Genomic DNA, 17,268 nt, shown 5'->3' with positions numbered 1-17,268 from the left:
ATCCTTGCCTTTGGTGTGTCCACAAATTGGAAACAATCTGAACCTGTCAGTGGAGAAAACATTGCTTTTGTTGGACAGACGTTGAAGTACTAACAGCTATTTCAAGGCTGAAGAGATCTTAGTTTGAATTAAAACTCTTTTTCAGTCTTTAAAAAAGGCCCAATTCAACAATTTCTACATTTTCCTGTTCTTGTTATGATTTTTCTTCCTGTATCACTCCCCTTCGCCCCTTTGACTTGACTTATTCTGCTAATAGGACATGATGTCCCCTGCTGCCAACTGAGTTTAACATATTCAGAAATGAACGGGGCCCAGGGTTCTGGTGGAGTCTGACCTGTTCAGGGCCTGATTAACCACAACATCCCACATCTCTATCAACACAGACCTCTCCTTTTCATTACTACCTACAGGGGATTCCATATTAATGAGAAGAAACCTCTCCACTCCCCTCTTACTCTCTCTTTACAGCCTGGGCTTCACCCCATTATCTACCCCCAACACCCCCAAACACACGCACAGACGCACCCTTTGTCCCAGGGGAGCAGTCAGCTTATATGATGTGTAGGGTGACATCTTTATTCCACTAACCTTGCCTGGCAGGTCTATTAGCCAGCCCACAGCTTCCCAAACCTTCTCCTGTCAACCAGCTTATTCTCAGCTGTCCGCTTCAGTTCCCCCTCATGGCCTGTCTCAATCTGTGATCAAAACAGTCATTATGATGCAGTCTGGCCTCCTGCCACACTCCAATTACACACTGCTACTCTTCATTTTACCCAGAGCGCTCTGCTGGGACAGCGGGAACATCTTTCAGAGGGGTAGGGGCCCTTTACAGACCAGGACTCGTGGTTTGTGGAGCCCAGTTTGGCTCAGTGATATGGGACTATCCCAAAGCACTAGAGGATGATGAACAAATCAGTCCTCACCCACTTCATGTCAGTCCCAAAGGATCCATCTCTTTCACATTATCCCAGTCTCCTGATGGGACCAGATCAAGCCACCAACTGCTTCTCCAAATCACAACCCATCTGACTCCCAATCTTAGAGTTAGCAGGTTTGAAATCTGCTAATCCCCCTCCCCTCCCTCAAATCTCAGCTGTATGTTTTCACTGGTCACACTGGCCATCCAAGCCGTGCCGTGCTTAAGCACGATTGCCCCCTGCAGCGCTGTTCCCCAGCTGGAGAGTACGGCCAGTGGTCACACTACTCCAATATGAACCAGACTTTAGCAGGTATCACACACGTGCATGGTCCGCTTACGTCTTCGTGAAGCATCTGTTTACGAGAAGCGTGATCTCATCAGCACTGCTACAACTTTAGAGACTTTTAGACTTACGGTAGGTCGTTTTGGCCCGACACAGCCCTCTAACACCCCGCTTTGTTTAAAATGATTGTGGAGAGATGCACTCACGGTGATCATATGTCATGGATCACACGCCCTGTCTACGTGCTCGTGCATGAAGCAACCCGTGCTAAAGCCCACCTCTCAGAAGCGTGCCAAAGCAGAGAAGCGAATCGTGCTCAAGCATGGCATGGTTGCTGTCACACTGGCCATTTGACACGTGCTTTAGGGCTGAAGCGTGCTTAAGCACGGCACAGTTTGTCAGTGTGACTGCGTCCTTATTCAAGAGAGAGTGAGGCCAGTAGGACACGACAACATGACACTGCATGAATTGATATAATTTGCCCACACACGCTGACAAAACACTCAAGTAGGAAACTAAAAAGTAGTACTCTTTAAACCAAACATGACCACCTGCAGTACTGCACAGTTCACCAGAGAGCAACAGCCCAAACTTTGGAATCACAGTTCCAGGCTGCTCCCATGAGACACATGTAGTCTCCTAAAAGGCTGTTTGTTAAAATGAATTGAAAATGGGAACAAAAAAATTAAAGGAGCCTTTTAAGGAGAAAGGCTTAGATGACACAGAGTTGTCTAGGAGAAAAGTGAATGAACATGAGACAGAAATGACATCCTGTCATGTTAATAAGCTAAACAACATGAGGCTGTTTAGTCTGATTAATAAAATAATACAGTTTAGACCTGATCTATGAGAAAGGCCAGGCATGGCTGCCTTACTTCCCCCTTCACTTCAAGTTTTGAAATAGACGACTTACTCAGCAGCTTTTCTTTTTTACTTTTAAGGTTTTTTTTTACTTTTGTGCCTTTAATCAGAGTGTAGAGGACGGTGGATAGAGCAGGAAACAGGGTGAGAATGGGGAGTGACATGCGGGGAAGAGGCCACAGGCTGGATTCAAACTAGGGATGCACGATTATCGCAATCGCAATGTCAGCACATGCAATTCAGATTTTTCTCCATGATAACCAAGCAAGTCTGTAGACTCATCATGACACAACTTTTTTTATTAAATCGCAAGCACAATCGCAATCGCAATATTGTCCACTTAATCGCAAATCGCACCTTTTCCCCAAATCATGCAGCACTAATTCAAACCCGGGCAGCCAATGCCCTTGCTTTGTCAGTGGAAATACATGGAACCAGTGCTAAGTCAGGCACTGTCCTGGAACTAGCACCAGCACCACCACCCCTTGAAAAGGGGAATGAATAAATGCATAAAGCCTGATTTTAATGCAGAAATAAACAGACGTCTGGTTCAAAGTGGTGTTGGTTTAAAAAAATTCCTTTCTCCTTACATGAAAACTGTGCAGGAAACTAAATGTACGACGACACATCTGTTTGATGAGACTGGGTTAGCAGTTAGCTTTACATTCACTGTTACCATGACAGAAGTTTTACAAATCAAGCCCTTTAGCTAGCATCTATTTCTCTTGTTGGGTGGCCATTTTTTCTGACTTTGTTGCGCTTAAATCAAATTTATGTGTTGAAACCCCCCCCCCTCTCGCTGGTCTGTCACATTTAGCACTCATAAAACTTCAAATTCAGTCAAAATCAACATCACTCCACCTCTGACAGCTATGTGTGTGGTGAGGAGTCAGTGAACCAACCACTTTGGCTCCATCTAAATCACAGCAAACAGACATTCCTAAGGTTTTTTAAGGTGTGACTTTGTTAAAGTTTGAATCCCCAAATATTGTCAGACATCCTTTCTGACCCTGTTTATAAAAGGAAAATGACCCAGTAATTCTCATCTTTACAATGACACACACACACACACACACACACACACACACACACACACACACACACACACACACACACACACACACAGTGTAAGGAACTTATTGAGAGGGAAAGAGAAATAAAGTCAAACACAACCACAGGAAAACATATTTCTGCTGTACAGCTGAAAGAGGGAGACGCATTGAGACAATGAATGTACAAATGAAAAGGAAAGAGTGTGGGAGGAGAGAAATAGAGGGATAGTCTTTCTTTGTTTATCTCCAGTGAGAAACAGGCGGCCACATCCATTGTGCTGTGATAAGATGGGTTATCAGCAGTAAACAAGGCCTGGGTCTGTATGAATGGAGCCCGCAGTGACTGAATACACTCTTAAAAACAGATATGTTCAAATAAGTCTGCATGTCTTATCCCTTCCTAAACACAAGCCGTGCTTTCGGTTTGCAGGGCTCAGGAGAGACAACATTCAAGAACCCAGAAAATTGAATATGAAAAAGACGCAATGGACGCTGGAAAGTTATTACTAAAAAGATTCACTTCAAATCCAAAATGACACACTAATTGAAACAAGATAAGCACTGCCTGCTGAAAAGCTGGAGGTAGGATTATCTTCTAAGAAGAGCCTGAGTCCACTCTCATTTGATTCCAGTGTCACTGTTGTTTTTCAAGGAGCCACTGTTAGATTAGTCAGTCAAATCAAAACATTTGGCAACATTAAATACAGTCAATGTGAGGACTGTCTAGAATCAGGGTTTTTTTTCCAGGATGAAGACTCTGTTTCCCATGAGCACCATCACCTACTGTGGTAAAGACTGACTGGAAAGACGTCCTTGTAAAGGCGGTTTAACATCAACAGGAATATTCCTGGAACAATAAAGGTAACAAATTAAACATGGAGAGCAGATCTTATGTTTCTTTGTTTGTGAACTGTTGGTAGTGAAGTTTAGCTCAGATGGTAAGCAGACAATCTGTGTAGTGACAGCTGAGGAGAACACAACACATGTGACACCTGGAAGTGTCTGCTGTTACATCCTCTGTTCATTTATGACAGAAACGAGGAGAGCAGCTTAAAAAGGAAACAGTGAAAGTTAAGACCAAACATGGGAACATGGCACACTCTCCATCATCACGAAAGACCTCAGCTAATGGCTAATGCTAAATCAGCTCTGTCTCAAAAATGTAGACGTGCAGACAGTTCGAATGTGCTGAATCAATTTAAATTCATCACGTTTCAAACAGCTTCAAAAATAAACTGAATACATCACCGTCTTCATGTGCAAAGACCCGTGCCGTTCAACGGCGTGAAAACACTGACGTATCTGTACTGAGCTCCACAGAAGGACAGTGGAAGAAAGTCAGAGGACAGCAGGCAGAGTGCATTTCAATTTGAAATGCACAGAAGTCGCATGGCGCCAGAGGCTCCAGCTCATTAGGTGACAGAATACTGGACGTGTCATGTTCATTAGACTAGAGGACTAAACCAAAGTCACAAACAGTCCGTCTGACATTACTGCCTTTCATGCATGTTAGACTTCAGGTAAGGTGGACTTGACTGTGATCCATCAGTCTGATGTGTCAGGTGTTTCCATCTTTTACTAAAGGTTTATTTTATCAGTGTGTAGAAACTAAAAATATAAATGTGAGAGGAACAATTTGAAACTAAAAATCTTAAACACCACATCCTGACAGGAGCATCCTAATACCATGAATCCTGTAGTCACCGGTGAGTCCTCCTACACAGCTTAAGGCTGGAACTCCTCTGACTGATGTTACTACATCAGGCTGAAGCTGGAGACAAAAACAGTCCGATTCAGATTTGAGACATTTCACTAAACATTCAAATTGCTGAATGCTGAATGGGACTCAGCCATGAACAGATAAAAACACACCTATTTTCACAGTCCTCCCACTCAATGCAGATGCCTCTTGGCTCATCCCTCCCTCTGTCTGATTCTCCTGTTCAGTAAACACTCCTCTCTATCTGCCCCTACAACACCCCTCCTCTCTTATGTGGGACTGTATTGAGAGGCCCGCTGAGAGAGAAACCAATCGTGTGGTGTGTCAGCAGCCCGATAGAGAGGGACCCTGTAATGGAAGGCCTTTTAAGGCTAAAAAGGAAAAGCTAATTATGATAAAGGGGCTGTAAGTTGTGTGGTTATCGCAGCGCTGGGCCTGCTGGTGCAGCAGACTGGTCCCTGACAGTGATAACCAGGCAGAGCGAGACGCCCAGCGCTCTGTCACTGTCACTCTGTCGCTATGTTCACCCAAAGATGGATTCACACGCCACAACTTTTATGCTTTTTTCCATTTGCATCCATTGGTTCTTTAAAACCTGAAACAGCAGGCTGCTGTCTCTCCTTTTCTTCATCTTTCAGCAGTGCAATGTGCAGAAGTACCTCCTCTACAAAACAACTCACAACCAATTAAACCTCCAAACAAGCAATTACTCTCCAATGAATGTAGCTGCAGAATGACGATGCTCAGCTAGATATGGGGGCAGGCAGATAAAGGTTTCAGCTGTCAAGGCCATGGGGAACATTAGTGTTAATGAATGAACATTTCATCACTGAGCTGGCTAACAGTCATCTATCCCCAAAAAAACACGTTATCCATCTCATAGTTTGGAACTTTAAAGGCTCCAGGCCTGGTTCATTAACAGCAAACACAGCTGCAGTTCTTCCATTAGCCACCAGATGGTGTTGAGTCCTTGAAATACTGAGTCATTAAATGTCCCTTTTGGCTTTTTAGATAAAAATTCATTCATATCTCATATGTTTTATAGAATTATGTGGCTTTTTAATGAGAGATCAATGTATTTCAAGCTTCAAGGTTCAGAAATCAAACAGAAGGTTTTCCACTTCCTGTTAGGATCCTTGGCAGGAAAAGGTGCATCAGGGAGGGATCATATTTGGACTTCTCTGTGCTTCCAGCCAGCCTCAGTTTTTACCTGGTGTGAAATATGACGTGTTCAAGCATTGTCCCTGCTGTGACTGAGAGGCTGTGAGAGCTCTGTTAGTCATACATTCAACTTTTTTCACATCTCTGTAGTTTTACCCTTTATAAGACTGGAGCAATAGAACAATTTAAAGTCGACATCATCAAAAAATGCAAGCACATTTTGGTGTTAGAAGCGTTATTTAGCTCCATCCATTCAGATGAGTTATGGTTCTTTAAACTCTAAATTAACGCTATAAGCTGCATCAAAATGTCCAGTTGTTCTGTGGTCAGCTGTCAGAAACTATGCAACACCATGGAGTCAACTTCTACTGAGTTCAGACCGTTACAGAGCTACAGGTGTTCTGGAGCAAAGAGTGACCGTACTAACCCATGACTCTCAGGTGAACGTGTCAGTGATGGTCTGCTGAGAGTCACCAGTTAACAGTTAACACTTTACACTGAAACACCAGCGACGTCTGCGGCTGTGTTATTTCATGTGTCTTCTTTATCCAACCTCAGGTAACCAGACTGCAAATAAATACTTGAACTGCTGATATCATAAATCCATTGTTAATTGGGGCTGAAACTATAAATAAGTGAATCTATAAGTTATGATCAACAGAAGCAGATTTTATCTTCGAAGTGAAACAAAGGTATATTATCAAACTATTAACCGGTCTTATTGGTAATGTTAAAACACAAAACCATTAAAACTCTGTTATATTTGGAGCAGGTCTCTGTCTGGACAGAGTATTCTAGCTCCTTACTTAACCCAGGTCTTCATGTCTTTATATTTTACAGTCTGGTCCACAGATAATGTTAAAACTCTTCTCTGGGGTACATGCTGGATTTTCCACTGTAAACGTCTGTCCAGTGAATGTCTGCCCCCTCGTCGATCCACTTACTGATTTCTCACAGAACCTGGGGTCATTGACCATCAAATTGGTGTTATTCAGGTTAAAGCTGTGTTATTTGGTGGTTAACACCCTTACGTCACTTAGCCAACCATTGCACTCCACAGCACTTCTGTTGCCAAAATGCATGTGCAGCTGTAACCGTTTACAAACATTTACTTGGTCTATTTCACAATGTCATCGACTCTTTTTTTGTTTAGTAACTGTGTGCAGAGAAAGTAGCTTTCATTACCTTTTTTTGTAAGAAAAACGACATTACATCACATACTACAATGCTCATATTATAACTCCACGGTCATGTTAGACAATCAAATCTACTAAAAATATCTGTAATCATTTGGATTAAAAAACATTTCTTGGATTGAGGAGAAACATGCAGCAGACTGATTTACACTTGCCATCTTGGACCTTAGATGATGAAATAATCTTTGAATTATCAAAACCGCAAGAGGCAGTTAACGACAGCCCGTGTGATCTGAAGGAGGATGCTGCCACCTGCTGGCCATGCTCTATACCTGCAGTAATGAAATCATTACTGTTGTTTGTCATTTTGTGAATGTAAATACAGGTCATATGAGTCCAGAGTAAATAAACATGAGTAGAGTGTAAATACAATCATCTGGATGTTAGTTGGAGTCAGTGAGAAAAGCCTGTTTGACATTTTTAGCTCAAAGTAAATCCACTGAGAGTATTTCCAATTTTGACACCCCAAAGTGGAATTTACAAAGAATAACACCTTCCCTCACTGTTACAGGTGCATGTCTGCCAGGTGATAGTGAGGTAATTGATTTCATTTGAAAAGTGTGGACCATGTGTTGTTTGTAACTCACCACCCTGCGGACTCTGGTCTTATAATCGATGTGGAGCTCTTTGTGTTTCTGCAGGGCTGCTTCCAGAGAGCTCTTCAGATCCAGAGCTCTCCTCAGTAGCTGCTGGTCAGCACCCGCTTTAGTAAACACCTGCACACACACACACACACACACACACACACACACACACACACACACACACACACACACACACACGCACACACACACATATATTAGACAGAGAAGCAGGTAAGAGAGTAAGAATGAATTAATGAATTCACTCAGTACTGATGAGGAATGAGATGAGAGCAACAAAAGCAGAGTCAGTGTGTTGCTGATGCTTTTAGCAGATGATCATAGATTTTAAGAGCAGAGCCCCAAGCACAGTTTCATAAAGGAAACACACATGTTACTCATTAATTCGTATCTAGGTAACAATCTCCTCAGGTCACACCACAAAACACTTCCAACCCCAGGTTGAGGGTTATTCATCACTTTTTTAGCTGTAAGTAACCCAGCTGACATTCAAACTTTATCAGAAACAATATGACTACATAGGGTAACCTACTGGACAAAAACTATCACTGCCTTAAAAACAGGTTTCATACTCAGACTTCTTTACTCCTCTGAGGTTAATCAAATCCCAGAACACAGCTGCTCACCAGAATATTTGAGCTTTATGAAAAGGTTTCAGTCATGACATGTTTGTACGGCTGACCTTTAGTTGTTTTTACACCTGGGTGACTTTGTAGTTGATGCTGAAAACAAAGGGCTTCTCTTTAGAAAGGACAAAAAGGGCCTTCCACTAGTTAATCCAGAAAAATAAATGATCACTGCAAGATAAAAACAACAACCAACTGTCAAAAAGGTTCAATGTATAAATTTACATCACCAAAATGATGTAAGCTCTGATGCTGTGTTTTATGACTCTGTTACTCTCATCCAGGCAGAGCAACAGAGCTGGTCGTAGCACAAAGACCCAGACATGAGAGAGAGATCCTCCACTAGACTATGGATAGCAGACAGGAATCTTGTATGGAGAAAAAAAAAGGGTGAACCCTCCAGCAGGTCTCCCAGGTATCGTGTATTTGTGGGAAACCAATGGCCATGCATTCTCAACTGCAAAATACCTTTCAAGTATTCACTTTCCATCTCTCCAATTTGATTCATTTCCATATGTACCTATTGACCTATGGCTAAGTCCTGCCCTCAAATGCAATACGCCAATCACTGTGCCTGTAGCCATTCCCATTCACTCAGACATTTATTAGAATGCAGTTTTTGTTCAGTTTCATGAGGTTTTTCTGAAGTTTTAAGTTTAAAAATACTCAAACTGTGTTCATGGGGTACATACAACTCTGATACAAGGTATCCAGAGAGTCTGGGTGACAGGATGTATTTTCACCCTTTCACATCTGAACAGAGAAAAGTGTCTTGTTTGTTCAAAGTTGTGCTGTAGACCAACATCAGCTCTGTGTGAATCAAATGAAGAAGGATGTCTCCATCTGCTCTAAGGTAAACTGACATCATATTTGAGGCAGCAGATTGTGACTTTGCTATAAAAGAATATAAAGTTATCTTTGTCACTAGAACCACCACTGCAGTCTGACAGACGCTTTGAGATTTTCTCTAACATTAGCTTAAGTTAGCCTAACATTAGCTCCAAGCTGCCCTGTTCATCATGTCTCTTTGTTTGTTGGGAGTTCATTGGCCTGTTTTGTTCTAGTTTTGTTCTCGGGGGATCGTACATCATTGTTAGCTGTACTAGAGCTTAGGGATGAGTACTGAATTATGTACTTTTATAGGTACCAACCAAATTCTGTCAGAAGTACCGGGTACTGATTCATGTAAAATCAAAAGGTACCACATTTAGGTACCTAAATGCATCTTTGTGACTGTGAAGGAGTGGAAGAGTAGGGGATTCTTCATGCTGTACTTGAGTGCAGCTTTGCAAGTTTACATATCGAAGAATAAATATGTTAAATTGAAAAGAATTTACATTTTATAATCAAACTAGTTGATATTTACTCTCACATAAACACACACAAAAGTATCAGTTTACAAAAGTATCCATTACCGATTCCCCAAAAGTAAGGAAATATGCATGTCTACTTTTAGCACACTGAATGGTCCCCACTGCAGCCTAGATCATATCAAAGCAGAACATAGATGGGTGCAGTACTCTACCCTTAAAAAAGTTCCTACTCCAGTTTGGAGGTGCTCTGGGTTTTGTTTAACAGACAGGGTGTCTGTGGACTCTGCAGTCTGAAGGAAATGCTGAACACTAGAGACTGTCAAAGGGAGACAACAGAAAGTGAACAGGCAGAGCTAAAGACATGATGGATGGACATTAAGCCAAAGATATCAGAGTGCTTAGCTGTCTGTGCTCTCATACCAGCTCCTGTGCTCATGATCTGAGTACTCTGGGAGGTGTACGACCAAGGACTGATGAGACTGATCACTTTTTCTACCAAAATTTTGTTGTCAAGATTTTTTCTTTGGCCCTGCTAATGCTGAGGTTAAACTCTGACACCTTGACAGCCCGAGTTGTTACCAACCTGTATCCAACCCTGCACAGCTGGGAGGTGTTTGCTTTGAATCAGTCTGTGGAGGTCTATCACTGTGGAAACTACTGCCTCGTTATCCTCCGTCTCCTTCACATGAAGACCTGCAGGGGGGTGAGAGAGAGAGAGGATGACTAAACCTCTGTACACGCTCCCACAAACACACACATGTCCAGAGCCCTTCCAGAGACAGTGACTCCTGCGTTTCATCCTTTAGTGGCTGTAGAATCTGTGAACAGAGGCCAGCAGCATTATATGAATGTGAACTGTACCCACCAGGACTGAGGTTCAGGTCCAGGCTGTAGGAGTGAGAGATGAGCCCTGAGTTACGGATAAAACAGTCTCCATCAGGAGGCTCCTCCTCCTCTTCATCCATCTCCTCCTCCTGCTCTTTTCCCTCCCTCCTCGTTTCATTTTCCCTTTCTTCATCCTCAGATCTCTTCTTCTGTTCCTTTCTCCTCTCTTCCTCTTCTGTTGTTCCTCCCTCCCTTCTGTTGTCCACCAGGTCTTTGCTGCAGCATGGTTGTTCATCTTCTGATGGACACTCGTAGGCCTGTTGGGAGTTTGGAGGGCTGCTGCCTGATGTCTGGGTGTCTGCAAGTTCAAATCCTGGGATAAGCAGCTTCATGCATGACTCCATCTCTGTCAATGTGGCCTCGATGTCCTGTTGTGACTCTGTGACAGAGAAATGACAGCTCAACAGACAGCAGTGCATGACGACTTTCTGAGCAGTGCTGTTTGGCCATGTTTGCTCACCCTCCATGTCTTTGGACGCTGCCTCCACCCTCTCTTTGTAGATTCTTGCCATCTTCCTCTGTCTCTCCTCCTCCCTCCTTCTCTCTGCTACAGTCCGAGCCTCAGCATCCAGAAAGTCCACCTGACAACGCAGACACATCGCACCAGTTAAAGCTGGACTTCACCACAAGAAAACTGACAACAATCTAGTTAAAGTGAGGCAGGATTACATCATCTGGGGCCATACTGAGGAGACCATCTCCCATTACTCCTCTTCTTTGAAAAGTCATCTGAATGACCCTTTAAGTCACTCAGAGAAGATCTGGGAGAGAGACTGATGGAGATGATGAACTTAGCATCATTTGGGGCAGCTGTTTTGTAAAGTTTAAAGCCTGTAAAGCTGTCACCTTGTGTACAATGACCCAACAAAAAAACAAAAGCACAAGGATCCAAAGACAAAGAACCCGTCTGTGATGGCTCCACAGCACAGAGCTTCTTCATGAACACTTTCTGTATCTGATGATTTATCAACATGGACCAACATGATGTTAAGGTGTCTCAATAATCTGCTGCACCTAACTGCTAGTCAGATTAACTTAAAAAAAAAAAAAACAGAGTTTAAGATCATCCTCACCTTCTTGACCTGTTTCAGAAAATGGTAGCCCAGAGCTAACTTCTTGTATGCTGCCCCATAAGTGGACTGCCATGTTTGGACAGTCTGTATGGCCAGTGACCTTAGCTTTCGAGCTACTTCTTTAGGAGGAGGGAGGGGCTGCTCTGAGTCTGTCTCCACGGTCAACTCCAAGAAGTCCTGCCAGGAGAAAGAGGAAGAGGAGGAAGAACACTTGATATCCTTGATTCTGCTGCATGCATCATTCAGGCACTGTAAGGTGTATTGGTGGTTGCTGATGAAGTACACAGACTGGGATAAATGATCATTTAGCATGCAGTACCTGGAAGTTGTCTACCAGCAGCGTCCTGAAGTGGTGTGATCTGGAGAAAAGCTCACTAGCGATCTGAAAGGCGGAGAGTCTGATCTCAGCATGCTCCTGGTTGAGCTGGGACATAATGGAGTGATACACATGGTCGATGCAGTCATCAGACACTCTGAAGGGTTTGAGAGACACCAGGTGAAGAGCTGTTAGAGGATGATTATTCATTTCTAATACTTCTGAACTTTACAGCTCCTGCAAGATCATGCCCAGACTGATCTATTTCAGTGGTTCTGTCTGCACATTGTTTCAGCTGTCCTTATGATCTTCTCATAACACACCAGCCATCTGTCATGTCACCTTGCAGCTTATAGCAGACTGTAGCCCTTAGTAGCAGGATCAGCATCACTTGTTACAAAGTCCACCCCTCTGTTTCAGAGACACAGTTGGGTACATACTTGCAGATCTTCTTGATTTCCTTCATTTTGTCTTGGTTGAGCTGAGGCTGTCCAGACGTAGTCAGCACCTCCACCAGCTCAGACAACCGGTCCCTCTGAAACGGCTCCATCACCACTTATCAGCAGGGAAGTGTGTATCAAAACACTGCTGACCACAAACCCCTGAAACCAAACAGGTAAATACAAACATGTGTAGAGATCCATGATAACTGGAGAGGTACAAAACGATACTACATGCACAGAAAGGAAGACAACATGACATAAAGGAGTGTTCAGCCTCTGAAAAAGTGTGTATCATGAGGTTAAACTGGTCCACTATCAAGATGTCAGATGCTCACATTAAACCTATAGCATTCAGAAGATGTACCCTGCATGTAAAAGACACGAAGGACGCATTTTCCTCTTGTTTCAGCCAGAGTGGTTTTAAACATTTGTGTTTTTACGAAAAGAATCCGACCCATCCCTCAGGAATTATTGATCAAATGGGTTAATCAGTCAGGGATTTTAAATGACCTTTTTTCTCTCCATATCAGAACTGAGATAGATAGATAGATAGATAGATAGATAGATAGATAGATAGATAGATAGATAGATAGATAGATAGATAGATAGATAAATAAATATAGCAACATTTGGGGTGTTTTTATTGCATGTCAAGCCTTTCTCCATTTAGAAATAGTTTCACCTCTATTGTTTGACTACTATGCTGTTACTAACAGTGTATAAAAGAAAACATCGCTTATACTGAGACACCCAAACATTATTAATTATTTTACACTTCCTATGGTTTGTTTATCTTCTCCAATGACGTATTCAAACCGGAAAGACAGTTCCCACACGCTGAATGTTAAACCCCGGTATATGCTGAATAAACGTTAATGTACGTTTGACATTATTATATGTTTTAACATTGGTAGGAAACAATAAATTAAATGTGGACAGTGATATATTACAGAAATTAAACGGTCTAATAAAAGTCCGACGTCCATTGTGTATCCATGTTAGGTTTAAAGGCTGTAATAGATGCTAACTGTTCGTTAAAGTAAATCATTTCTATAGCTGACCTCTCGGTTAACCTCAGTTCACTCTGGATCCGGTAATTCATTCAGGCGTTGTATCCAAAAGACTAAACGCACCAGAAAACCTGCCGACAACACTTGAACTGCTCTGTTTGGTCCGGGGTATATTTACCACTACTGCTCTTCTTCGCTGGTTTGACAGAGTATTCAACATGGCCCACTACCGCCTTCCACTGGATAGGAGCGAACCTACACCTGTAGGTCTCGTGCATAGACTGGCTGTTTTCCAAACAGCCTGCTACACTAGCAGTGCCCACTATTTTGGCTGAAATTCAGTAAGTGGTAGTCAGTATGCGAAAACTTGCAAAATATGCAGTACCGGAGGACCCGGACATTGTAGCCTGCGTAGACAGAAAAGGCCGAATTGAATGGAGAAAGGTCTGGTGGTCTGGTCTACGAAGCATTTCCTGTTTGTCACCCTCGACGTCAGCACACAGCGCAGCCCTCACTTGTCAAATTTGCATTACTTTTCAAACACACATTAGCCAGAACCTCACTTTTAAAACAGGGTGTTTGATACTATTATTAGTATTTTTTACTTTGCTTTATAATAATAATAATAATAATAATAATAATAATAATAATAATAATAATAATAATAATAATAATTTACGATAAAATCGATAATAAAAATATTAAATAATAATAATAATCATTATTATTATAATGATTATTAATAATATTTTTATTATTGTTTTCTTTATTTATAGAGTATAGAACCACCATTTACATGATAGTAAGGCAACAACGTACATTTTCAATATCTGGACAAGTGCTGGGGGGTGATGGATTAAAAATATATATAATATAAAAGCTGCTGAAACAATTCAATGTCTTTTTTTAATTCACTGTAAAAAATAAATAAATGAATAAATAAATAAATGAAATAAAATAAAATAAAAAACGCCAAGTTAGTTTTCCCCCCAGAGAATTTACATTTAGGAACATGTTTTTTTAATAATGAGAAGATTTAGCACATCTGGGCCAGTCTGACCACAGTCAGCCTCAGCATCGGCTCCCCGCAGGGCTGCGTGCTGAGCCCTCTGCTCTACACCCTCTACACATCGGACTGTACCTCTGCACACCCCAGTAACACCATCATCAAGTTTGCTCATCTCTGGGGGGGGGTCAAAAAGGATCTTTCCAGGACCCAAAAAATCAGACACCAATTCTGAAGACTGAATTCGAGTTTTATTGAGGCAAAAGGATCTGAGGTTGAGGTTTTGGTGGAGCAGGGCAGGTGGGCCAGAACGGACTTCAATCCAGGCGAGATCCTGAGACAAAAAATGAAAACCAGGAGTTAGCAACAGAGTTGATCTCAGGAAGAATGCAAAAGTTTCTTTTGAATAATTCTTAGACTAAAGCTGATACCAAGAGTTGCACTGAACACTCAGGCGAAGACTGGTCGAGGAGCAGGGGTATATATACTGCAGGAGCTTGATAGGTGGATGAGTTGCAGGTGTGGAGGAGACAGGCAACCAGAGAGTGCAGGAAGCCACGCCCTGACAGACAGACAGACCAGGGGAAGAAAACAACACACACAAGGGAGAGGAAAACAACTGAAACACTAGGGAGTGAGGGAGGAACCATGACAGGGGGATGAGCCTGCATACAGGGCTGAGGTGGAGCAGCAGACTGGGTGGTGCAGTGATAACAACCTGCTCCTCAACACAGCTAAGACCAAGGAGCTGATCATTGGGAGGACAAGACAGGCATTCCACCCCTACACATCAATGGGGAATGTGTAGAGAGGGTAGAGGACTTCCATTTTCTGGGAGTCCACTTAGGGAAGGACCTGACCTGGACAGTGAACACCTCTAAGCTACTGAAGAAGGCCCAGCAGAGACTGCACTTCCTGAGGGTGCTCAGGAAGAACAACATCCCCCAGAGACTGCTTGTGTCTTTCTACAGGTGCACCATCGAGAGCATCCTGGTGTACTGTGTGTGTATGTGGTCCACCAGCTGCACAGTGGCTCAGAGGACGTCACTACAAAGGATTATCAGCACAGCTAAAAACATCACAGACTGCCCTCTCCTCACACTGGAAGAACTGCACCATTCCCACTGCCTTTGAAAGGCGGGAAAAATAACCCAGGACCCCTTTCACCCCAGACACCACATGTTTAATCTGTTACCGTCAGGCAGGCAGTACAGGTCAATCACCACAAGGACAAACTGGTTCAGAGACAGTTTCTACCCATTAGCAGTAAGGGCCCTGGACAAAGGCTGAAATCAAATCAATCATGTGTCGTCATATAATTACATAACAATTACCTCATGTGTCATGTGTCATATAATTACATAACAATTACCTCATGTCATTAATGTACCTGGACATGGCAGCTACTTTGCACTTTTAACTGTTTTGCACTGACTGAAGGGCTCTTGCAATTTCATTGCACTGGTTGCAATGACAAATAAAGTTCTATTCTATTCTATTCTATTCTATTCTATTCTATTCTATTCTTATAAAGAACTGTTTTTTCCCAGTATGTTACTCGAAAAGAGCCAAACAACACATTTTTACACAGTAAAACAAAATATTCTTTGATGTTTTAGAAACCCAATCACATCGTTGTTGCCAGAAATCCTTCACATCTGGATAAATCAGGACTCCTTCTGGAGTTTGGCCGTGTCCATCATCTTCGGCATCCACGCCCAATGGATCTTGAGATTCATGAGGCCACGAAGGATTCACCAAATCTGTCCTTTGTGGCACCTGAAAAGGAGGCCGGATTCGTCAGCCGCATTTAGAGGAGCCTTGAAATGGGACAGCCTTCAACACACTGCTGTGATGCAATCGGTCTTCAAATTCAGCCTGCATAGGCTGCAGCCCCTGAATTGGAACACAGACGTCACATAAAACAGGTCTAGAGGAGCCCATGCCTGCAGCATGACTTGTCTCAAAGCGTTAATTTCGTGCCTCCTCCATGGCACCAGAAATACTTTCTTAGCCCCCATTTTGAAAATCGTCCCAAATTGTGCTCCTCGGAGAGAGGAGAGAGGATGGAGAATGATCAGAGGAGCTTTGATCGAGGAAACACAAGAGCAGGCTTTGCAGAAGTCTTTTCACTGACGGACACGCCCCCATGTGGAATAACACTTTCGATGCAAGTGGAGGAAGGAAGGATGGAACTTTATCGCTTTGAGATGCATCCTTCTTGTTCTTGTTCTTAGATTTGCTATGCTACTAGGCTCATTACTGCCATCCAGTGGATGGACTAGTTGTCACATTCTGGTCTCAAATTCTTGTATACAGTCCTGTGTTTTGCAGGAACTGTAAAATTGCTGCCGTAATCTGCTGGTGGTTGTCATGGAGGCCAAATAAAGACTTAACAGAGAATGAATTAAGTCCCAAATCTGAAGCTGTTCGGCTGGGCGCTTCCTCTGACTCGAATCACCTCACCTGTGCCATCCACACACCTGTCAGTCATCAGCTCATCAACCACCTCTGTGCTCCACAGGAATTTGGTATCTATTTAGTCATTTATCTATTCATTTACACACACACACACACACACACACACACACACACACACACACACACACACACACACACACACACCGGTCTTATGGTTGGACTGTTTCTCTCACTGTTTGATTTATGATGTTTAAAAATCTTATTCTGCATCGTGTAATGTAAAGAGTGAGTATTGTGAGTTAACTCACTGGAACAAGTTCCTATGGACTGTGTGGACATGGAAATAAAAAATAAAGCTTGACTTTGTTTGAACTTTGAGAT

General features: G+C 42.6%; 1 protein-coding gene across 5 annotated transcripts in view; it reads right to left on the bottom strand.

Moving 5' to 3' along the window:
- The window catches only part of uvssa (UV-stimulated scaffold protein A), a 47,677-nt gene extending 33,746 nt beyond the window's left edge, over positions 1-13,931 (bottom strand). For 2 of the 5 annotated variants that reach the window (XM_074673275.1, XM_074673276.1), the window contains exons 1-8: positions 13,512-13,810; positions 12,448-12,609; positions 12,011-12,164; positions 11,692-11,868; positions 11,079-11,199; positions 10,599-10,997; positions 10,317-10,426; positions 7,780-7,908 (exon numbers count right to left, since the gene is read on the bottom strand). In XM_074673275.1, the coding sequence (XP_074529376.1) occupies positions 7,780-7,908; positions 10,317-10,426; positions 10,599-10,997; positions 11,079-11,199; positions 11,692-11,868; positions 12,011-12,164; positions 12,448-12,557 (1,200 nt within the window). In that variant the 5' untranslated portion in view covers positions 12,558-12,609; positions 13,512-13,810. Of the gene's footprint in view, positions 1-7,779; positions 7,909-10,316; positions 10,427-10,598; positions 10,998-11,078; positions 11,200-11,691; positions 11,869-12,010; positions 12,165-12,447; positions 12,610-13,511; positions 13,811-13,845 lie in introns of those variants that run through there. The other 3 variants (XM_074673272.1, XM_074673271.1, XM_074673274.1) reach the window with 3 other exon arrangements.
- Positions 13,932-17,268: the final 3,337 nt, after the last annotated feature.

Source organism: Halichoeres trimaculatus, unplaced genomic scaffold, assembly GCF_033239565.1.
Source record: "Halichoeres trimaculatus isolate MK-OKI-2021-1 unplaced genomic scaffold, fHalTri1.1 fHalTri1_scaffold_7, whole genome shotgun sequence".
NCBI lineage: Eukaryota > Metazoa > Chordata > Actinopteri > Labriformes > Labridae > Halichoeres > Halichoeres trimaculatus.
Note: the sequence above shows the minus strand (reverse complement) of the source record. Positions and strands in the feature narration are given on the sequence as shown.